Below are 21,993 nucleotides of genomic sequence, written 5' to 3'. Positions count from 1 at the left end.
CACCCCTGAGGGCTCTGAGGGAGCTGGGGAAAATGCCTGAGTATGAACCAGGCCTTGTCTCTGACAGCCAGAGAGAGGCCTGGCACACCACTGACCTCCACAATTGTCATTATTTTGGGAACATTCAATTCGGGGAGAGCACTATGGGTCTTTCTCAGGGGTTAGTCAGCCATGGGTGTCTGCTGACCACCTCGATAGAAGGTCTCAGGTCCATGTCTGGTTCCAGGAGCATTTTCAGGAGGTTCTGACACTCCCCGGAGATCCTCAGGTGCCTGGGGAGGGAGATGCCTTTCTGCTGCTGGTGCATCATCTTGGGGATGTCGGTGTCATCAAAGGGCATGCGGGCATAGAGCAGGATGTAGAGGATGGCACCCATGCTCCAGACATCACCTTTGCGGCTGTCGTGGGGCACACCCCACAGCACCTCGGGCGCCGCGTAGGCTGTGCTGCCACAGAACGTCCTGCTCAGCTCCGCGCCGTCCCTGGGGATCAGCTTGGCGAAGCCGAAATCCGTCAGCTTCAAGGTGTGGCCCTGCAGGAGGGTGTTCTCACACTTGAGGTCCCGGTGGGCCACCCCGCAGCCGTGGCAGTACTGCACTGCATCCACCAGCTGGCGGAAGAGCGCCCTGGCCCGGGGCTCGGGCAGGGGACCCTCACGGAGGACGTAGTCAAAGACGTCTCCATCCTCCGCCAGCTCCATCACCAGGAAAATCTTCCCAGCTGGGGATTCCAGCACCTCATACACTTGGATGATGTTCCTGTGCTCCAAGTTCATGACGATCTGGAGCTCCCGGGGCAGGAATTTGCGAACAAATTCTGTTGAGACAGGAGAGGGGTGGGCTCACGGGGATGTCCCTGAGCTGCTGGCTCTGGGAAACCCCCTCAGGACTTGGCAGAGGAAGGGAAGGATGTTCCTGGGGTGCCTGTTTCCTTCTGGCCTGGCACCAATCCCCACAGGATGCTCATCCCTGAGGGATGCTCTGCCAGCACTTTGCTGTCCTTGTGGTCAGAGGAGGGCCCTGGTCCTGGGCTGTTCTGCTGGACCCCAGCATACCCCAACCCCTCTGTCTGCTCTGAGGTGGTGAGTTTGAGAAACCACTATTCAACTGGGAATAAAAAATCTCCATGGAGGGACTGTGCCTCAGCCTGGAGCTCTTCCAGGGTCAGCTCTTACCTTCTGGGCTTTCCTTCTTATCCATTATTTTAATTGCCACTTTCTTCTGGTGTTTTTGGGAAAAAGCCTCCTTTACTTTGGAGAACATCCCCTCCCCAACCGTCCTGCCCAGCTGGTAGCCATTGGCGAGCAAAAACCCCTCCATGTCCTTGCATGGGTTGGGACCCTTTGCTGCCTCACTTCACCACGAAGCAACTCCACAACAGCATCTCTGCCCCCTCAGCACCCCGGAGGGGCACAGAGGGACCCCCTAGAACCTGGAGGTGCTATTGTGATGCAGCCTATAACACGTCAGTTGGGGCGTGGACCTGCAGTGTGAGGTGGGGGCAGTCTGGACACCCTCTTGGTGAGCTCTGGGAGGGGCTCTTGGGGTGGGCAGTGCAGGGGGTCCGGGGCTGACAGGGGTCCCCCTGTGTCCCCCAGTGTTTTCACTATTGCTGAAGGGCCCACGTTTGCTCGGCTCACCCCCCGACTTCTCTGCTCAGACGTATCCAGGGCTGGGACATGAGCTCCCAGTGGTCACAGCAGGTCCGGAGATTCCCTATGGAAGCAGGGGACTGTCCCAGCTCTGCTCAGCCTCCCCAGATGAGGGACCCGGCAGACATTGAGCAGCCCACGGGCAGGTAAGGGGGGGTCAGGACACCGTGTGGGGTGCAGGGTCTGTGTCTGGCACGGGGTCCTGCCCTGGTAAGTGTGGTTTGTTCTCCTCCCAAAAGTGCTGTCTGACTGCTTCAACCTCTCCAGGGGACCGGGCAGGCAGCGTCCTGTGATGTGACAGATCAGACCGTGCCACGCCGTGCCATGCTATGCTGTGCTTTGCCATGTTGTGCCATGTCATGCCGTGCCATGCAATGCTGTGCAGCGCCATTCCGTGCCGTGCCATGCTATACTGTGCCATTCCGTGCCGTGCCACGGGGCTCACGGCGCTCTCTCCCCACAGGCAGCTGCGGCGATGCCCCGGCAGCCACCGCCTGACCGTGCTCAACGTCCCCATCGATGTGTTCGTCGCCATGGGAGGGGGCAGGCGGCCTCGCACCTCCTGATGGTCCCAGCGACCACCCCCAGGGCTGCTAAGGACTCAAATTGGGCACCGACTTTATAATAAAAGGATCGCGTGTTCCGTACTTGTGGTGTGTGAACCATGGTTGTGGGGTGAGGGGACAGAGAGGGGGGGAACATGAGAGGACAGGGGGGTGAGGGGATGGGACAGGAAGATTGGGACAGGGGGATGGGGCACGAGGAGACAGAAGATGTGGGGATGGGACACGGACACGGGTGATGGGACACGAGTGAGAGGGCGGGAGTCTGGACTGGACCCCCCTCCTCCCCATTCCCGTCCGCCAGGGGGCGCTCGCACATAGCTGGCCCCGCCCCTCCTGCCTCAAGAGGCGGGGCACCCTCCGCGCGGAGGAGGTTTGTCCCGTTCCGGCTGCCGTCCGTTCTCCGAGCCCTCCCTCTTCCCGGGGCCGCCATATTGTGGCCGCCGCAGCTCAGGAGCCGCCGCTTGAGGAACCGCGATGGGTGAGAGCCGGCGCGGTCCCCCCGCCCGGGACGTCCCGGCAGCGGGCGGGAGGGAGGGCACGGGGAGGGCAGGAAGAGCCGCTCTGCCGGCTGGCCGTGGCGGGACGAGCTCGTCCGGGCGCCGCCCGCGCCCCTCACCGGGGCTCTGGGCGCCTCCCCTCAGCGGCGGGCGGGGGCCTGGCGGGACGGGGGGCTGCGGACCCGGTGCTGAGTCATCCCGGCACGGCGGGACCTGCCCCGGACAGGGCTCCGGGGCTCGGCGGGAGCCGGGGGCGGGATCCTGAGGCGGCGGGGGGCGGGGGCGGCAGCGGCAGCTGCTGCGGGGGTCTCCCGGCTTCTGCCCCGGCCTGGAGCAGGGATGGGTTCGGGGCTTTGGTGCCCGCTCTAAGCAGCGTTCGGGGAATGCAGCCCCGTCCTCGGGGTGCTCCGAGAGAGCAACCGAGAGAAGGGAGCGGGAGGGCTCCTGGGTGCGGTGGTGGTCTTAGGCACCGCTTCTGCTGCAGGCAGCAGTGGGGAGCACAGGGAGGTCGCGGGGGAAAGGAACTGCTGAGCCTTTGTTTAAAGCCTAAAGTTTGTAAGAGTAGAAAACTGAGCTCCAGGGAGATCCTACTGAACTGTTGGCTGCTCCAATATAACCAATGCCACTAAATACACTGAGAGGTTCAGCAAGGTCACAGATGGCTGTTAGCTACAGAGAAATCATAACTGAGTGTTGCCCTTCAGAAGGTGTATCAGCAGATTTTTTTTTCACTTTTGATGTAGTTTGAGGTTAAATCTCCCTACGTGGGGAGGAGAGATGCTCTTTCTTGAGGCCTCAAGTAGTAAGAGAGATGTTGAGTGCATGAAGCCCATGGGAATGCCAGGCCTGTAGTAGTCATGTTCTGTATAAAGCTGAGTAAGGTTCCCCTAGGAAGGAAAATTAAGGCCTTCACAATTTTCACCTACAATACTATCTCTTAACCACACCCCCTGTGTGGTAGGATGCTGCTTGATCAAAAAGACTTCAACAGAAACTTTTCTGCTGTCTTCAGGCCCCTCCTGAGATGTTCCAGAAAAAGTTGGAGCCTGCAAGTCTGTGTGTGCAATGGCTGCAGCACCTCCCAGTCCAGCACAGCTTTTAAAACTTGAGTTGTAAAAATCTTGAATGTGTTAGCTGGAGCAAAGGAGCTTCCTGCAAAGGAGCTTCCATCCTTCCCCATTTCTGCCTTCCTGCTTCTTCTTGAAGTTTGAAGCAGGTGTTTGATTTTTTTCCTGACAGCAAAAATGTAAAACTCTCTGGTGGGGGTCATCCTAATGCAGCTTCTGTGAACATTTTTCCTGAACAAAGGCTGCTTCAGACTTGTTGCAGGGCTAAACTGTGGCAGTGTGATGTGGTTACCCCTTGTGTGGTGCAGGCTGAGGATTTTGATATTGGTCTCTCCTGTGCTGTTAGAAGGGTTCATCAGTTTGTTCTCCATTTGCTATCAAATGACATGAATAAATGCCTTTAGAGCTCCATCCAGCCTGGGGAGCAGCCTCTAATGCTTGATTCTTAATGAAATTTTTGTGGGTGATAAATTTAACTAGTTAGTTGATTATTTTGCTTTGTTTGCTTGTGCTCAGGAGAGTAAACATGAACTTTGTAAGGGGGGAGCTGGGTGACTGTGAGTGGCCTCCTGAAGTCACTCCTCCAGCTGTTCACCTTGAAGCTTTTGTGGTACTGAGGTCCAGATAAACCCAGATTTGCTTAGCAAATCATACAACACTGTGTAATTCTGGAGCACAGCACGTGTTGGGAGCTTGCTGGGATTTTATAGCCCTCTGCAATTGTCTCTGATTATTTCTGGTTGCTTTTAACTTCTTGTAACTCCAGCCTGGGTCGACTTCAGACAAAGGGTTAATTCCTGCTGTGTGACCTCAGGTGACACTGGTGTGCTTGGTAGAGCATTCAGGAAAGCTCAGTGTCTCAGAATGTGTAAGAGGACTTCAAGCCCCCAAACATCAAATTTTGGGGGATGAGAAGGTGGAGCTGAACTTGCAGTGTGCTGAGAACTGAACTGCAGAGCAGAGGGGTTCGTTTTCCATCAGGGCATGGAGAGCCTGGAAGGAACCCTGACCTTTTCCTGACCCTGGTGAAGGACAAGCACACTATAAGGACTCTTCGTTTTCCCCAAAGGGAATTTTCCCTTTTCCCTTCCCCCTCCCCAGCGAGCACCATCAGTGGAGCTGCTGCACATTCCAGTGGTGCTGTCACATCATTGCCTCTCCGGAGCTAAACCAGGAGGGGATGAGCCAGTGGTGGCTGCAGCACCAGACAGCCAAATAGCTGCCTGGATAAGCATTTTATCAGCACAGGGTGTACCCGGGGAGGGCAGCAGACTGGGCTGGGGACAGCTCTCCCAGAGAACTGGCTCTGCCTCTGCTGGTCTGTCATAAACACTTCAATAACCTGTGGGGGAGCAGGAAAGCAGCAGAGCAAACTTCTTCTGGGGTTTGCTTTCCCCCTGCAAGCACAACTCTTTGGATACTTTTCCCTCTGTTGTCTTCTGGGCAAATGAAGTTACCACAAAACAACCAGAGCAATAAATTCAGTGTAATAATCTGTTCATGGCTAATTTCTGTTAGCAGCCAGGAGCTGGTTTTTTATTTATTTAATTGATTCAACTAGTTTTATGGTATTTTTCTACTGCAACTTGATCAGTCTGAGAAAATACAAGGTGAGCAGGAGCAGCAGAGAGCTGTAACCATTCCTGTGCTTCTTGCAGAATTTCTTGCAGGAGTGTGATGCTGTAGAAATGGGGATTTATCTGAGAGTCTGTGCTAATGGAGAGGCAGGAGGAGGGGGGAGGAGGAAGTTCCTTTGGGTTTTCAGGTAACAGTATGAGATGAAAAAACTTTCTGCTGGGTAGGAGGAACCCAAAGAACGTAGCCAGCAAGGTTTGTAGTAGTTCACCAGGTGTATTTTGCTACTACATGTCAAATTTAGGGAGGGTTTAATTGTAGCTGAGCAACGTTACACTGTCACAGGAGGAACTGGGGTTGGAAGGATCCTTTGGAGGTCATCTGGGCCAGTGCTTGCTCAGGCAGCTTGGGAATGTGCCCAGTGGGCACTAATTGGCAGATGAGGGCTGGTGGAGTTCATCAAGTGTATTCATTTACATTTGCATCATTCTAAGACCCTTCTGCGCTCCAAACATTCAGTGTCACCTTCTCAGCCAGCCCTTGCCTTAGCTGTGTGCCTTATGCCCAGCAACAGAGCTGTAATGGGGTTCTGGGTGAAGATTACCTCTGTGAAAGGGTGGTTTGGCTCAAAAAAGGCCTTGTCAGAGCTGTCAGTGTAACTGTTCCTCTGCTCTGTGCTTTGGTCTGACTCAGCAGCACAAGTCCTGATTTAGAGCTCTCAGTCCCTGCAGTGACTCAGCTCAGAGGCTTTATTCAGCAGCTGGGAAAATGTGTGAAGCAAATGTCTTTTGTCATGCAGAGAAAGGGGAAGAGTGGTGTCTGGAAAGGAGCAAGGTTGGTTCTGATCCACTCACATTATGGAGCCATTAGAATTCTGGTTCAGCAGTCATGACCCTGGAATTCCAGTTTTCTGGCTTGACTGCTGGAGCTTGTGTTGGCTTTTCCACAGATGCTTACAGAGTTTGAGTGCTCTGCCTGAGCCTTCAAAGTGGAACTTTCACATGCTTTTTGTCCTTTCTTCTAAAAGTGGTAAATACCTTCTCATCCTTCAATATGTAAGGATTAGTGTGGCAGCCGGTACCAGTAACTCTGCTTTATTTTTATTCAGGGAATCCAGCCATGGTCCAAAAAACCTACAGCAGGAGCCAAATAGCTTCCCTCTCTGAGGCGTTTTATTTGCACAAGGAACTAAAAAGGGATTGCTCAGTTAAGCTTCATCCCTATGTTTGCTCCTGTAGTTCTTGTGAGGGAATTCTCATCTCACAGAACACCCAAAGTCATTCTCAGTGTGAATTATTAGCTTAATAAAGCCTTGCTTTACTTTTAATAGCCTTATTTTTGCCAGTAATTTGATTTAAAAAATGTTAGCGTTCATAAATTGTTGGCACAGAAACTTTTTAATGTTTGTACCAAAGATGTGCTGGATGCTAGGAGGCATAATCTCATCCTGGCTTTAAAATCCCATGCAGACAGTTTTTCTCTTTGGGGAGACTAAGGAAGAACAATGGAGAATTCAGCTGGTTTCTTGTGGGCTTTCTGTAGTGTGACTTCTGAGGAAATCAGCAAGCAGTCTTCTAAATTAAGTGATTAAAATGGCTTTTAACTCACTCATGCTTTGCAGTTGTGGAAGGTCTGTCAGTATTTGACTCACATGGAGGTTTAATTTGGACCTTGAAAAGGGAGTTAATTGCTTCGTGCTCTGAAGTGACCTCAGCAGTCCCTGGTTCATAACTTCTCTGATACCAACCTTGGCTCTCAGGATGCTGGAGAAGCATCTGAACTGGAGCTGCTGTTTCAGTCTCAGTCCTTGTTTGTAGCTGCTCAGGTCATGGCTGTATCAGCTGTCACTGACCTGGGGTGACAGATTTCCCTGGAGCATGGCACAGCCACTGAGAAAGGAAAAACCAGTGCTTCTGACACTTAAGACAGGTTTCCAAGTTTTCCATTTGCTGCTGTTTTCTTCAGGACAGAGGAGTCTCTCTGATCCGGGACTGGCGAGTGTTCTGATCAGGAACTGATCACCAACTGAGTCATGTGGGTTCCACACTTGAAATATTTAAGGTGAGGCTTGACAAGGCCATGAGCAACCCCATCTAGTTGGGATGTCCCTGCTTATCTGCAGGGGGAGTTGGACTGGATGACCTCTAGAGGTCCCTTTCAACCCAAATTATTCTGTGATTTTGTTGAGCTTTGTGCCTGCCTGGTCTCTGAGGTGCCTGAGTAAAGCTTTGCATGGCTCTGCTTTCCTACAGCAACTCCTCCGGTGGATTTCCAACCCTGTCCTGCAGAGGTTACTTGCTCTTACACGTTTAGGAGGCAGAAAGAAAGCTTTATATATGCAGGCTGAGAATTCTCAGAGCTATTGGTTGTGTCATTCGAGCACTGAATTTAACACCTGATCTTGGTACCTTGGGGCTGCTGAGTGGCAGATCTGATGGGAAGTGCAAAGCTTGGCCAGGAGAACTATTGAAATGCAAATCCTGACACTTTTCTGTGGAGCTGCTGAGAATGAAGTTCACTGATGGGGGGAGGTGCTTGGCTACAAAAGGCACTGACTTAGGGGACTAGGGTTTCAAGGAGTTCCTGGAGCAAAAGTGATATTTTTATCCAAGCTCAGACAGAACACTCATAAATTGAGCCAGTTTTACAGTTCTCAATTCACTATTGCCTTCAGTCAGCTCCAAGATTTTGGTGTAAAAAGCAGATTCTCAAGTGTCCTTCATGCTCAGAAACAGTGTTAACTCTCTTGTAGATTTGTCCCTATGAGTACAAGCTTTTTCCTCTCCAGTTTTTAATTCTGCCCTAGGGAAGCTGAATTGGACTGAAGGGGCTGATGTGAGGGTGGTGCAGACCCAACCCCTCTGTAACTGTGGTCAGGAATGGAAGGACACAGGGACTCCAGAGGACTTCCAGTGGTCAGGTGTGAGAGGTGGGAAAGGAAAAGGTGAAGGCTGCATTGTTCCAGGATAATCCAGGGGATGCTGGACTTGGAGGAAGCCAGGTTCCTAGAAACCTGGGCTGTCTCTTCCAGCAGGAGGTGAGCTGCAGGTAGCAATGGTAGGATGGAAGGAAGAAAGCAGAAGCAAGGGCTTGAAACATAAGTATCTGGGCTGGCCTTTGCACGTTTTGGAATAGCTATCTTACTGTTTCCACTGAGGGAGGAGGTGCCTGGCTCTCATTCTGTGCAAGTTCTCGTTGTTTTCCTTTCTTTTCTAACATAGTCATGCTCTGCTGATATTCTTGTAGAACAGGGCAAGTTCTGGCCCTTGCCTAACAGCACTGCACAGGGGTGTTTCTGCTCCTGGGTGGACAGGGTTGAGCTTTGCTGAGTTGTCTGAGCAGATGAAAACATGGGTTTGTCCTCCTTGTGAGGGGCAGCGCTGGGGTTCTGGTGTCCAAATGCCTGCCTGACCCTCTTGCCTTGCCATGCACACAGATGTTTGGAGGGGTGTGCAGTGAATTTGTCCTTTTTCAGGGAGCTGTTAGAGGGGCTCACAGCACTGTGCCTCGAGTGCCACCAGCCTGTCCCCATCACATGGGGCTACCTCTACCTGCCCTGCCAGCATGCTCAGGAGGTGGCTTTGGGAGGGAGATAAGTGGTGAGCAGGCTGCAGGCACTGCCAGGAGAGTTTATCTGGGGTGCAGTCTGTTTGGTGTGGTCTCAGCGAAAAAACAAAACAAACCAAGAAAAAAAAAAATAGAGTACCTGGAGGTGTGCAGGCTGCACAAGTTGCTGTGGGTATAGAAGGAAACAGCTCCACTGAAGTGCTTCAGGTAAGTCTGGAGTTCTGGCTGAACAATTCTGAAATTCCAGGGTGTGTGCTGATCCTATCTTCACTAAGGCAGGGCTGAGCTGGTACTGAGAGGAGAAAAACCTTTTCCAGGAGAGGTGTGAGGTACTGCTCTGCTGGCACAGCATTTTGGTAGGGGTTGAGGTGGCTGCCTGGATGCAGCAATTAAAACTTCAGAGCAGTTAAAGCAACTTGCTCTGATTCAAGTTTCCATCACTGCTTTACACCCCAGAGCTTTTCTGTCAAGGCAGAAAATCTCAGAGCAACAACGTTAAGCTGCAAAGTGAAACTATGCTTGAGGATCTTCTCTGCATTCCTCTTCTCTGGCAGTTTCTCCTCCAGTCTGATGGAATGGGATTTTGTGGTGGATGTTCATCCTGACAGAATTTGTGTTAAGGATTCAGAATGCAGCCTGACCTGCAGGCACACTGCTGGCCTGGATGCTTTGCACTGAAAGGCTACAAGGGAAGGATTTGTATCTTTTGTTTGGGTTTGCTGCAGTCTATGGTGCCTGCAGCCTCTGCTGAGCTCATCCCAGTCCTGCATTGGTGCCATTCACCCATTACCATGGAAATGGGGTGTAGTGTCACCTGAGCATTCTGATGGCATTAAAGTGTTGACACAGGTAGCAGACTGGAAGAAGTCAGTGGAAAACATCCAAAGGGATAAAGGTGTCTGAGAGAAAATAAAAGTGCCAGAAGGACTGCTCAATGGGGCATGGTGTTACCTACCCTGAGAGGTCCCTGTTCAGGGCTGGTGGTGGCTGTGGGTTTCCTTGCAGCACAACAATGTTCTGGATGCTCTGGAATTACAAAGCCTTAAACCACGAGGTGCTGGTGTGCTCTGAGACCTTGAAGCATGGCCCGGAGCCTGGCTGCTTTCCAGACAGCCAGAGCAGGGCCCAGGGTGTTCCCAGCTGTGTGGGGTTGTGCAAGTTTGGAGGCAGCTGGACTGTCATGTGTCACTTCTTCATCTGACTGACTGGCTGGGAACCTGCAGCTGCTGTTAAGTCAATTAATCACTTTTTTCCCTTCTCCTTTCCTTAAACTGCATTTGATTGAGTCCACCATCAGCAAATTCGCAGAGGGCACTAAGCTGGGGGGGAGTGTGGATCAGCTGGAAGGCAGGAGGGCTCTGCAGAGGGACCTGGACAGACTGGAGAGTAGGGCTGATTCCAATGGGATGAGGTTCAACATTCCAAGTGCCGGGTCCTGCACTTTGGCCACAACAACCCCATGCAGCGCTACAGGCTGGGGACAGAGTGGTTGGAGAGCAGCCAGGCAGAGAGGGACCTGGGAGTCTGGATTGACAGGAAGCTGAACATGAGCCAGCAGTGTGCCCAGTTGGCCAAGAAGGCCAATGGCATCCTGGCCTGTATCAGGAACAGCGTCGCCAGCAGGTCCAAGGAAGTGATTCTGCCCCTGTACTCAGTGCTGGTGAGGCCACACCTCGAGTCCTGTGTCCAGTTCTGGGGCCCTCAGTTCAGGAAGGATATCAGGGTCCTAGAGCAGGTCCAAAGGAGGGCAACCAGGCTGGTGAAAGGACTCGAGCACACACCCTATGAAGAGAGGCTGAGGGAGCTGGGGCTGTTCAGCCTGAAGAAGAGGCGGCTCAGGGGAGACCTCATCACTCTCTACAACTCCCTGAAAGGAGTTTGTAGCCAAGTGGGGGTTGGTCTCTTTTCCCAGATGACTTTCAACAAGACAAGAGGGCACAAGAGGTCTTAAGTTGCGCCAGAGGAAGTTTAGGTTAGATATTAGAAAGAATTTCTTTACAGAGAGGGTGATCAGACATTGGAATGGGCTGCCCAGTGAAGTGGTGGACTCTCCGTCCCTGGAGATATTTAAAAAGAGACTGGATGTGGCACTCGGTGCCATAGTCTAGCAACTGCAGCAGTGGGTCAAGGGTTGGACTTGATGATCTCTGAGGTCCCTTCCAACCCAGCCAATTCTATGATTCTATGATTCTATGATTGGTGACCTGGCTCTCCAAAGGCAGGTAACAGGTTTGTCTGTTAGAGGTTCTGTTGGGAAGCTCGGAATTCAGGCAGCAGTTCCTGGTTTGTGTGGTCGTGGCAGCCATAAGTGCTGGGGTAGGAATATGAGTTCAGTGACATAATGGTGGTTAAATACATTTTCTGAATTGAAATCTCAATGTGGGCGGCACATTTTGCTACTGTAAGATCAGATATAAACCCCTAAAGCCTGAATTTTTTTTTCAAGTCCTCTATCTGATGAATTAGCTGTTTCTCAGTTGATAATAAGAGCCTTCAGTCTTTCCATACAGTGCTGCTGGGAAAAGGGATGGACAAGTGGAAGCAGGGGCACAGTTCCTGTGGTCTTCAGTCTGCTTTGCCATGTAAAGGGTCGTTTAGAATGAGGAAGGTGCAAGAGCCTTCCTAACCTGGCACTGCAATGCTGCTTTTACTGGTGATGAGTTGAGGTTGGTGGCTTCTTTTTAGCTTCAGAGGTGCCAATGAACTTGTAGCCCACCATGCTGCACCCCTTCAAGCTTGCTGTGCTGTCTCTGTCTTGGTTTGGTGTTTTTTTGCCTTATTGCTTTACAGAAAATTGCCCTCTTGGTGTTTTGGCCAGGGAAGAGAATGCCCTCTTAGAAAGCAGATGCTTGAAATAGAGTCTTAACATTTTCAGAGTTTGGTGCTCTTCGTCTCCTGTTAAATTATTAATTTTCCCAGTTGTTTACTCTTTCCATAAATTGTAAATGTCCCTTCTTGGCTTGGCTGTGGGCTTTCCTAGTTGGAGGGCAGTAAGGTCTGAAACTTCTGCTGCTGATCTTGGAAGAGCTCCAAAATGGCTGGAGGCAGTTGATAAGTTGGACCAAAACTTTCTGACAGCAATGTGACTGAAAGTTGCTTCAAACTTGAGGGAGGAGGGGTAAGGAGATAGCCCTGCAAACTTTCACAGGACACTTTCTCCACCTGACCTCAGCAGTTGAAAGAAAATAAAGATTTTGGTGTCCAGCAAACTTGTGGAGAAGAGTAAATTGGTTTGGGGGTGAACTGGCACACTGTGTATCACAATTACTTAAACAGTCAGTATCATAATTATGAAGAGACATTCGGGAAGAGAGATTTGAGGGAGAATTTGAAAAGATGTAAAAAAAGAAGCTAGCATGGCCAGAGCAGTGGCTACAGCTGGTTACAGCTCTGGAACCAATATCCTTCTATACTCAGCTTACTGCTTGGCCCTGGTTGCCTTTAACTGTGCCAAATAGTGGAGAGTCACTTCCCTGACTAGGAGGCAAATGCACAAGTAATCAAGTTTGAAGTACAGCATTAGTCAGATATGAAACAGCAAAAGAAGTAGGTCAGGTACTGAAGAGTTGCAGTAACCTGGGCTTTAGTTTTCTGCGAGTTGTGTTGGATTTTTGCCATGCATTCCTTTCAGTCTGGGGTATAAAATGTCAGGGTGGGATTTATGGCATGGTAATACAAGGGAAATAATTGCTTCTGAAAACCAAAGCAAAATGGAGTTGTGCACCTGCTGAGGACAGTGAAGCTTTTTGGGTAGAAGCCTTTCATACAGGTGATGTGCTTGATAGTGTGAAGTTGGGTCCAGTTCCTTTCAGAAAAGTAGATCTACTCTTACACTGCCTGGAAACTTTGTACCACTCCTGCCATGACAGCATACTGCATGGAGAGTCAAGGTCCCATTGTAACTGGAGCCTTCTACTTTAGTGTTAGAGCAGCTCTTGCAAAGAAGCCTTATTAAACCTGACTGCTGCCTGTGCAGACTTCCTTGTTGGAGGGAGGTGTGGGGAAAGGAGTGGAGAGTGACAAAAAAAAGGAAAGTAAAAGCTGAACCAGTAATTTTTTCTCTCTTTCCAGAAACTATGGCGAGTCCTGCAAAGGACAACTACCGAATGAAGAGCTACAAAAACAAAGCCCTGAACCCTGAGGAAATGCGTCGGAGAAGAGAAGAGGAAGGAATTCAACTGCGCAAACAGAAACGAGAGCAACAGGTAACTGTCAGCTCAGGGGGGTTGTGTACAGCCCTAACGCAGCCAGGGTGTACTGCTGCCAAGATGGAATCTTCGGGGATCTCTGTGCATTACAGTTTGTTGGCAGTCCTCTTGTTTTGCCAGTTCTGACTGGGATCTTGTGTTTCTCTTTTTCTTTGTACCTGGTACAGAGTGTAGCTCATGCTAAGAGCTCTCTGAGCACTTTGTACTGGAGGTTTTTGTTCACAGATCCTTGGTTTTGAAGGGTTTTTTTGAGGATTTTTTTTTTAGTAGTGAATGAGGTTATTTCCTTGAGAAGCAGAAAGAGCAAGTGAAAGTATGGGCTGCAAGTATGTCTTAATTCTGAGCTGGTTTGTTTGGATTTTTTCTTTGGCTTGAAGGTCTCCCAAAGTCAGAGGTGATTCCCAGGTGATGTATGTGGCTCAGACTAAATATTTGCTCCATTAGTGACTCATCTACAAACTGTCTTCTCCCCAGTTTCCCTAACTTGTTAGGCCAAATTCTGCACTTGCCTATACCAGTGTCTCAGTGTCTTGGGCATTTGCATATCAGAGGGCAAGACTTAGCATGTTTTCTTTTTGGGGTTTGTATGCCAGACAATTCTTTACAGTTCAGAGCTGTTATTACTGACTGCTCTTCTGTTCAGGCACATTTAGTCCAGCTGATGGTGCCTTGTTTTGAAGAATGAGAATGTCTGGTTATTAAGACTGTTCATCAGTGCTTTCTAATGATGACTCCTGTATTTTGCTCCCCACCAGCTCTTTAAAAGAAGAAATGTGGAGTTGATCAATGAAGATACCTCCATGTTTGATAGTCTCCTCATGGATTCCTATGTCAGCTCCACGACCTGTGGGGTAAGGCTCCTTTCCTTGGTGCAATTGTGTCTTCAGAAAGATTTAATGCTGGGGACTGCATAGAACTAACAGACTTCAATGTTTCTGTTCTCTCAGTTATGAGAGTATTGCAAGTCTTACTACAGAGAACAGCAAAGGTCTGCCAGGGAGTAAATAGTGTGCTTGTGAGCCTCTGCTAAGCACCACATCACTGTCATGCCTTAAATAATAGTGTGAGATGAAGCCATCGTTCTGTCTCCTTTTCATCTTTTCAGGAGGGAGTGATCACAAGAGAGATGGTAGAGATGCTTTTCTCAGATGACCCTGACCTACAGCTAGCAACCACTCAGAAATTCAGGAAATTACTCTCCAAAGGTAAAAACTTGTGTTATCATTGCCATAGGATCTGTTGTAGCCTTTCTCTTGCAAGCATTTGTGAGCATGTTGCTCACAGATGCTCAGCAGCCTTTAGCTTGGGGAGAGAAATTTATCATCTGGCATCTTGATAATCTAGTCTGTTAATGATATACAGTGGTATGAATTGTACATCAAGTGATTCTGAAGAGTTGTCCTGCTGAGTTCAGCTTAAGATCATTCCATTCAGTTGTAATTTAGGCTTGTTTTGCCCCTGCATTAGACCTAAATGCTATTTTAACACTGCCTTGCTATTGCAGAGCCAAATCCTCCAATAGATGAAGTGATAAACACGCAGGGAGTGGTGGACAGATTTGTTGAATTCCTGAAAAGAAGCGAAAATTGCACATTACAGGTAAAGGAGGTTGTGTTACGATTTCTTCATGGCATGTAGCTGTTTAACCTTCACAGCTTAGCAATGGGAACCCAGAGGTGCTATCAGGGAAAAGCGATGCCCTGAGCCCAAAAGATGCACGTTTTATGACGTATAGAAGACAAAGGTAGCCTATAGTGCTTAGACAAAAAGATATTATAAATCACTCTTGGAAGAATACTGACAAAAATATCATAGTTGAGCTGTAGAGGAAGAGAAGTTGACCTTCCTGTGCTTGATATTTCTGCTGAGAGCTAGTGGTGCCACAGAACCAATGTGTAGGAGGAAATTGTGATGAAAAACATCCTTTACTGGAGATGTTTTTAATACAGTCTGTCAGAAATGGTGTAGGGAGTGCTGGTCCTGCTGTGGGGCAGAGAGGGGGACCAGATGGCTTCTTGAGATTCCTTCCAGCTTGCTAATAACTATAGTTACTTTGTAGAGGTTAAAGATACTTCCATACATGGATCTGGATCTGAGTCGATCACTGCCTTCATCTTTCTTCTTGCCCCCTGGCCCAAGGCTCTGTATCTCAGGGACTTACTTTTAAAAGAACTGCATGGAAATCTGTTCTTAGACTGAAGAATGGGTAGTAAAAGCAGGGAATTTGCTGCTCAGCTTCACATGAACTCAAGACATCTTTGTGGTGTCAGCGAGGCAAAAGGGTGGACTGGAATTTAATTGTAAATGTTACGCTGGATCAGGATTATTTTATTCATACTTCTGTAATTTCTTTGGTTCTTTCAGTTTGAAGCAGCGTGGGCACTGACAAATATTGCATCAGGAACTTCCCAACAAACAAAAATAGTAATTGAGGCTGGGGCAGTTCCTATATTTATAGAGCTGTTAAACTCTGACTTTGAGGATGTTCAAGAACAGGTATGGTTCATTTCTTACTTTGGACTTAGGGAAAGAACCACAGCAGATGGCACATGATAAAAATGCAGTGTTTGAAGTGAATGACCAGTGTCTAACTACAAGTTGGAAGTGTTGTTTGTCTGGAATTACAGGAAAATGCTTTCTTAGCACACAGCCCTTTTCTTCCTCTGCTCAGAAACTGTGTGAATGCTAAAACTGTTGCTGTTCCCTTTCAGGCTGTCTGGGCATTGGGGAACATTGCTGGAGACAGCTCTGTGTGTAGAGATTATGTCCTTAACTGCGCTATTCTTCCTCCCTTATTAATGTGAGTAGCCATGAGTGATTGCCAATAAAAGTTCTTGAAGCCCCTTGGTACTGAGAGCAATATTTGAGCTGGGCAGACAAGATTCCCCAGCATTGTGTGGTGGTGATCACAGGGAATCAAAGCACTGGTACCAGACAAAGCTGGCAGTTCAGACAAGGGTCTGACAAATGGAGTGGAGCTTGGTAGTGAACAATCCTTCTGACAACCCCTGACCCTGTTCTGAGTCTGGAGCAGCTGCTGGCTGTCACAGTGCTCTTCTGTCTGAAGGCAGAGGCCTTGCTGTTTCCCTGGGTGTCCCTCCAGCTCCTTGTGCTTCTTCTGTGGCTTTCAGGTTCTTGTCTGAGGAGGCTCCTCTAGGAGTGAGGAAAGAGCAGGACTCTGCATAACCCCCTCACAGCTTGGAGGTGTGGGGTGTTCCCACCACAACAGATCTGTCTCAGGAGCCTGCTCTCATGGGATGCTCACTGCTCTGGAAAGAGTTTAAGCTTTATCCTGTCCCTGGCAAACTGATGCTGTGTCACAAGTGCCTTGGCCTGTAATTTGGCTACTTCTGTCAGTCTGCTGTCACCAGTGACTGCTGACTGAAGCCTGCAGGACTCCCTGTCCTCACTGGAGTTGACAGACAGGAGTTTGGCCTCTAATGAGGACCATCTGACCTCAGGGTCTGTCTGGGCTGAATTTCAACTTGGAACTGCATTTGACTAACTTACCTATCCTTCTGCAACTTGTCTAATGTGGGACTTGCCTTCTGGACCATGTCACTTGATGCTGTTGGAGATAATAGCTGTTTATGTTGAAAAATAGTTGCATGTCACTTCTCTGCTTGCTTATTGAGAGGCTCAGGCCTGGCTTGAGCTACAGCAAGTGGAATAGTGATTTGATTTCCTTAAAATCAAGTTTTCCTTCTTTTGATTCCCTTGCTGACTTCCACATCAAGGATTATAATTCATGGTAATTGTCTCTTTAGGCTCCTCACAAAGTCCACCAGGTTGACAATGACACGAAATGCTGTCTGGGCCTTGTCAAACTTGTGCAGAGGAAAGAGTCCACCACCTGAATTTGATAAGGTGAGAATAATTGCCTTGCTGGCAGACAGGAGATGGGGAGACACCCAGTCAAGATGTATGTCTCTATTTTTGGCTGCTGGACTTCTGTAAGTTGTTCTGGGAGGGAACAGGGTGAGGTTCTTTCTGCTGAGGTTGATCTTGCTGTTCTGCAGATGTCGGAGTGTCTGTTTAATTTTCTGCCCAGCTCTACAGCAGCCCAACAGCTGAACCCCTCCAGCAGGGAGCAAGCTCAGGCTCCCCTGCAAGGCAGGAGACACTGTAGGCTGCTCTGAACCCTGTTGTGAACTCTTGAAGGTTGAGGCTTCACTCAAATTGTGACTAAAAGCATGATTGAGACCTCTAAATGCTACAAAACAGGACTCCTGTAACTACATGGGAGCTGTGGCAGCTTTAATCTTTCCCTTTCCTGGTGTGCTGTCAGCACTAACTGAAGGTTCTGCTGGACTTTCAGGTGAATTCTTCTTTGGTTGAACATTTAAAAAACAATGTGCTTTACTTTTTATAACAACAGCTTGCTTGTCAAAGCTGGGAGGCCTGTGGTGAGGGATGAAATCTGACTTGAGTGTAAATATAAAAACACTCACAGATGATTGAAGTACTCAGAGGTGCAACTGGATGGTTGCTGCTCTAAATATTGAGCTATTTAGGGCTAGTGAGAGTAAGAAATGGAGCAGTGCTCTTACATAAAGTCTGGAAACAGCTTCCAAACAGTAGCATGCATGGTAGCACTTGACTCAGGAGTCTCCACTTGGTGCAAGAGGAAGGGATGTAATTTTAGTTTAGCAATAAAAGCTGCTGAGGTAACTTCAGACACTGTGATTGAGGCATGTGAACCACCAAGGACGCTGCTGACTTGGGGGAAGAAAACTGTGGATGTCCCAGACCTGTTATCTTGCCAGTCAGCACAGCCATGTGGTGTTTGCATGCAAATGTGGTGGTCCTTGGGTGGAGCAGAACTAACATGTGGGATGGTGGCTGTTTTGTAGGTATCTCCCTGCCTGCCAGTGTTGTCCCGCTTATTATTCAACAGTGACTCTGATTTGCTGGCAGATGCCTGTTGGGCTCTTTCCTACTTATCAGATGGTCCCAATGAGAAAATTCAAGCAGTTATTGAGTCAGGCGTGTGTCGGCGACTGGTGGAGCTGTTAATGTAAGTATCTGCTCTGGATGCTTCAGCCCAGTGAAACTGGGAAGTGTGTGACTGAGCAGGAGCTCAGATCCAAGCCCTTCAGAGCATTGCTGACCCCTCTTGTGGGCACAGGAACACAGGACAGATGCTGACTTCAGAGCAAGTGTGAAGGAGGTTGAGAGCTGTAGTTTGCTGGTGGTGCTTTGAGAGATGCTGGGATGGGAACTGCTTAGTAAGAGATGGGACTGACACTTGTGCTGTGTGAAAGGGGAGCTGACTGCAGTGCCTTGTCACCTCAAGCTTCAGATGTGCTCATGGAAGTCTGGTTACTCAGCAAATCAAAGATGGCAAGAATGGTGCTTAGGAAAGACGACCCTGTCTTTGTTTCTCTGAGACTCATGCAGAAACTTGGAGAAAAGTGTTTGCAGTTTGAGTGGGCCTCTTCTCTTCTTCAACAACAACTGTTGTTCTACCATTGTATTGGTACATGCATTGCTAGATACTTGCTTCAGAACAACTTGGGGTGTTCTCATTGGGGTAATGATTATCTTTATTCAGGAAGGAGATGTAAAAGGTGAGATCTGTAAGCTGGAGGTGGAGTTAGGATGTTAAGGGTGAAAAAAATGTTTGTATTGCATTATTATCTTCAGCCTCTGCTGATGCAGTGGTGATCAACTTAATTTGTGTTTCCATATGGAATTCTGAGTAAATAATGCTGATGAGATAGTGGGGGGAATATCCCAGTGCATGGGGTCTGATTTTGTCCTTACATCACTTCTCCTGTAGGCACAATGACTACAAAGTGGCCTCCCCAGCTTTGAGAGCAGTTGGCAACATTGTGACGGGGGATGACATCCAGACCCAGGTGAGGGGGATGCAGTCCCCAGAGAGTATACTGAGTGTCTGGAAAATGAGAGCATTTAGCTCTGTCCCTGACACTGGTGATCTCACTTTGCTTTCTTTCTCAAAAGGTGATTCTGAACTGTTCAGCCTTGCCTTGTCTCCTTCATTTATTAAGCAGTCCCAAGGAGTCCATCAGGAAAGAAGCCTGCTGGACTATATCAAACATCACAGCAGGAAACAGAGCACAAATACAGGTACAGTCTTCTCCAGCCCGCCTATGGTGATCTGAGATCCCAAGCTCAGCATTAAGGATTTGTAGCTTGTTTCTTATCTAACACTTAGAGGCAAGTCTCTTACTCTCCAGCAATTTGCAAATTTGCTGCTTGCAGCCATCTGCCAAACAAGAGCTAAAAAAAAGCCTGCTAATCGCACCAGCAATGTCCAGGCTGGAATGAGTCCCAGAGGTTGGAATAACAAGAGATACAACCCCTATTTCTCCATGCCCATACATGCCCCTTTGAAAAGCTGTAGTTTTTTGAGTTCTGATTATCCTTTTAATGACCTACATGCAGAGGCAGGTAAGTGATGAAGCACTCCTGCAGTATTGATGCAGTAACAGGGATCTCTGCTGGTTATGGGGCTGAACCTCTTGTTAGGATCAGCCTGGGGAATAAAATGGAAGAATTGCTGAAGGGGTAAAGCTTGGAAAGTTCTTTTGTCTTGCAAAATAGAGGTAGGGGCTCATTTCAGGTGCTCACCAGCCTTGTAGAAGCCATGTTGCCAATTCAAACACTTCTCCCTGCTCTCTCTCCACAGACAGTCATAGATGCAAACATTTTCCCAGTGCTTATAGAAATCCTGCAGAAAGCAGAATTCCGCACGAGGAAAGAGGCAGCGTGGGCGATCACAAATGCAACCTCAGGAGGAACTCCCGAGCAGATCAGGTACTCTCTGGGGCTCCTCTTGGGGGAAATCTTTCTGAATGCAGGGTACCTTTGTCTGGAAACGGTGAGACAAGTACCAAAGGTCTCACCAAAAGGTGAGACAGGCAGAGCTATAAGTGGATCATACATGTGCTGGAAATGGTAAATTTGGGATGAGTCCAAACTGCCTCCTTCCTCCCTGTGCAGGTGACTGAGGCTGAGTGTTCATACTTGGTGACAGATTTAAACTCCCGTGAGGACTTAATTTGAGTAGTACCAAGGGAGTTAGTGGGCTTCTTAAAAGAGGGGGTGTGTACACAAATGCAAGGAAGTGGATAAAAATTAACCTTGCACAACAGTAACTCTATTTTTTAAGGTCACTTTTCATATTTTAGTTTGTCTTGTTCCCCTTGCTCTTTCTAATTGTGCAAAGCTGATGATCCTGAGCCATCAATGCATGCTGTTTGTGCTCCCTCCTCAGATACCTGGTGAACCTGGGTTGTATCAAGCCTCTCTGTGACCTGCTGACTGTCATGGACTCCAAGATCGTTCAGGTGGCATTGAATGGGCTGGAGAACATCCTGAGGTTGGGTGAGCAGGAGGCCAACCAGAGTGGGACTGGCATCAACCCCTACTGCAGCCTGATTGAGGAGGCCTATGGTGGGTTGTGGCTTCTGGCCTTGTGCTCTTAGCTTGGCCACCACACAGCATGGAATGGGGGCTGCTGCTTTTATTCATGGGGTTTTTTCTGCTGTGGAAAGGGGGTTGGTATATTCTAAATGAGCCTGCCATTGGTTCCTATATCCGTCTTGTTAGGCAGTAATGATTGGGCATAGGATAAAATCCTTGGAAGTAAAAACCATCATACTTCTGATCTGACCTTCCTAGACCTGGAGGCCAAGCTGGTAACTGGCTTGCACCAGTTGAGAGGATTAATAATGAATTAAGCTGAGATGAGTAAAAAGTGACACTTCTGGGTCTGAGGTGGCTCTGGCTGTTCCCAGTTGGACACTGGGTGTATAGTGTAAATCCAGAGAGACTCAGCTTTTCCCTGGAGAGACTTAATTTGGGTTTGCTTTCTTTTTTGTCCTGCTCTTAAAGCTTTAAGGAACAGCTCCTATTTTGGTCTGAAACTCCCTGCATCCTGACAGTATCTGATTTGCCCTCTCACTGACTGCTGCAGTGTGTGTCCTGATTCTCCCAGTACCATTAATTCTTTAAATTCTTGAGAGTATATTGTGCTTGGATGCTTTCTGTTTAGCAGTGGATTTAATTAGGACAGCTGAAGCTGTTGCTTCCCTTCTGCTGGAGGCTACAGGGACCAGCCCAGCTTCCTTTCCCTCACTACCTGCTGCCACTACCAAATTCTTCACAGCCAGTTTAATTTCACTGAAATATAGTTTAGTCTCCAGCAGAGAGCTGGGAGCACATCTGCTTTGGCTGTGGCAGTTCTGCTATTGCAAAGCTGTTAGTGCTTCCTGGTACAGGTAAAATCCACAAGGAACTCTGGAATCATTAGTTTTATTTGTTAGTGCTGCTCACAAAATGCAAATGTAACAGAGAAAGGTCTTGCAGTGGATAGGGACAGGGGTGGAAGATGGATGTGGGATGGTGTAAATATCAGGATCTCCTGGTTTTGTAACGTTTCACTTTTTTTTTTTTTCCCCTAAAAGGTTTGGATAAGATAGAGTTCCTACAGAGCCATGAGAACCAAGAGATCTACCAGAAAGCCTTTGACCTGATCGAGCACTACTTTGGGGTAGAGGATGACTCTGCTTTAGCTCCCCAGGTAGATGAGAACCAGCAACAATTCATCTTCCAGCAATCTGAAGCTCCCATGGAAGGTTTCCAGCTATAGTGTGCCTGAGAGGGGGGGGAAAAAAAAAAAAAAACACAACAAAAAAACCACCACAAACTTGTTGGAAAGCAACTAGGAGCAGCTGATGGTCCCATCCCCTCCTTGCAAATGGAAGGCTGGACACCCTCTCGACCTGTTAGGACACAATTCTTCCTTCAGACAACTAGAAACAGTGCTTTGTCCTCACAGAGAGAGGGGTAGTCTTACAGGTTTTTTTTTCTTTTTGCTGCTGCATACATGTC

The 21,993-nt window shown here is 48.6% G+C and overlaps 3 protein-coding genes across 5 annotated transcripts; 2 read left to right on the top strand and 1 right to left on the bottom strand.

Moving 5' to 3' along the window:
- Nucleotides 1-109: 109 nt before the first annotated feature.
- On the bottom strand, nucleotides 110-1,407 carry TSSK3 (testis specific serine kinase 3). The gene is made up of 2 exons (XM_071767737.1): nucleotides 1,175-1,407; nucleotides 110-816 (listed from the first exon to the last, which is right to left on the bottom strand). Exons 1-2 carry the CDS (start codon nucleotides 1,317-1,319, stop codon nucleotides 155-157), a joined length of 807 nt encoding a protein of 268 aa, XP_071623838.1. The 5' UTR covers nucleotides 1,320-1,407; the 3' UTR covers nucleotides 110-154.
- Nucleotides 1,408-1,567: 160 nt separating this feature from the next.
- Nucleotides 1,568-2,298, top strand: FAM229A (family with sequence similarity 229 member A). The gene is made up of 2 exons (XM_071767741.1): nucleotides 1,568-1,797; nucleotides 2,115-2,298. Exons 1-2 carry the CDS (start codon nucleotides 1,679-1,681, stop codon nucleotides 2,215-2,217), a joined length of 222 nt encoding a protein of 73 aa, XP_071623842.1. The 5' UTR covers nucleotides 1,568-1,678; the 3' UTR covers nucleotides 2,218-2,298.
- A 255-nt stretch (nucleotides 2,299-2,553) lies between these two features.
- Nucleotides 2,554-21,766, top strand: KPNA6 (karyopherin subunit alpha 6). 3 transcript variants are annotated; one of them, XM_071767985.1, is made up of 14 exons: nucleotides 2,554-2,695; nucleotides 12,995-13,128; nucleotides 13,887-13,982; nucleotides 14,237-14,336; nucleotides 14,636-14,730; nucleotides 15,496-15,627; nucleotides 15,843-15,931; nucleotides 16,899-16,998; nucleotides 17,985-18,148; nucleotides 18,914-18,992; nucleotides 19,099-19,224; nucleotides 19,787-19,914; nucleotides 20,375-20,553; nucleotides 21,567-21,766. In XM_071767985.1, the coding sequence occupies exons 1-14, from the start codon at nucleotides 2,692-2,694 to the stop codon at nucleotides 21,749-21,751; spliced, it is 1,611 nt and encodes a 536-aa protein (XP_071624086.1). In that variant the 5' UTR covers nucleotides 2,554-2,691; the 3' UTR covers nucleotides 21,752-21,766. The 3 variants fall into 3 exon arrangements, with proteins under 3 accessions (XP_071624086.1, XP_071624087.1, XP_071624088.1); XM_071767986.1 differs by lacking the exon at nucleotides 2,554-2,695 and adding an exon at nucleotides 7,340-7,417; XM_071767987.1 differs by lacking the exon at nucleotides 2,554-2,695 and adding an exon at nucleotides 9,110-9,130.
- The last annotated feature ends 227 nt before the right edge of the window (nucleotides 21,767-21,993 follow it).

The sequence above is a fragment of the Heliangelus exortis genome, chromosome 24 (genome assembly GCF_036169615.1).
Source record: "Heliangelus exortis chromosome 24, bHelExo1.hap1, whole genome shotgun sequence".
Classification (NCBI taxonomy): Eukaryota; Metazoa; Chordata; class Aves; order Apodiformes; family Trochilidae; genus Heliangelus; species Heliangelus exortis.
Note: the sequence above shows the minus strand (reverse complement) of the source record. Positions and strands in the feature narration are given on the sequence as shown.

What these genes read in the sequence shown, in the direction of transcription:
- KPNA6 (XM_071767985.1), top strand. An exon ending in TTGAGGATGTTCAAGAACAG is followed by an intron (nt 15,628 to 15,842) that starts GTATGGTTCATT and finishes GTTCCCTTTCAG; the next exon opens with GCTGTCTGGGCATTGGGGAA. An exon ending in GGGATGACATCCAGACCCAG is followed by an intron (nt 18,993 to 19,098) that starts GTGAGGGGGATG and finishes CTTTCTCAAAAG; the next exon opens with GTGATTCTGAACTGTTCAGC.
- TSSK3 (XM_071767737.1), bottom strand. Translation starts at nt 1,319, where the DNA reads ATGGAGGGGTTTTTGCTCGCCAATGGCTACCAGCTGGGCAGGACGGTT. An exon ending in TAAGAAGGAAAGCCCAGAAG is followed by an intron (nt 817 to 1,174) that starts GTAAGAGCTGAC and finishes CTGTCTCAACAG; the next exon opens with AATTTGTTCGCAAATTCCTG.
- FAM229A (XM_071767741.1), top strand. Translation starts at nt 1,679, where the DNA reads ATGAGCTCCCAGTGGTCACAGCAGGTCCGGAGATTCCCTATGGAAGCA. An exon ending in ATTGAGCAGCCCACGGGCAG is followed by an intron (nt 1,798 to 2,114) that starts GTAAGGGGGGGT and finishes CTCTCCCCACAG; the next exon opens with GCAGCTGCGGCGATGCCCCG.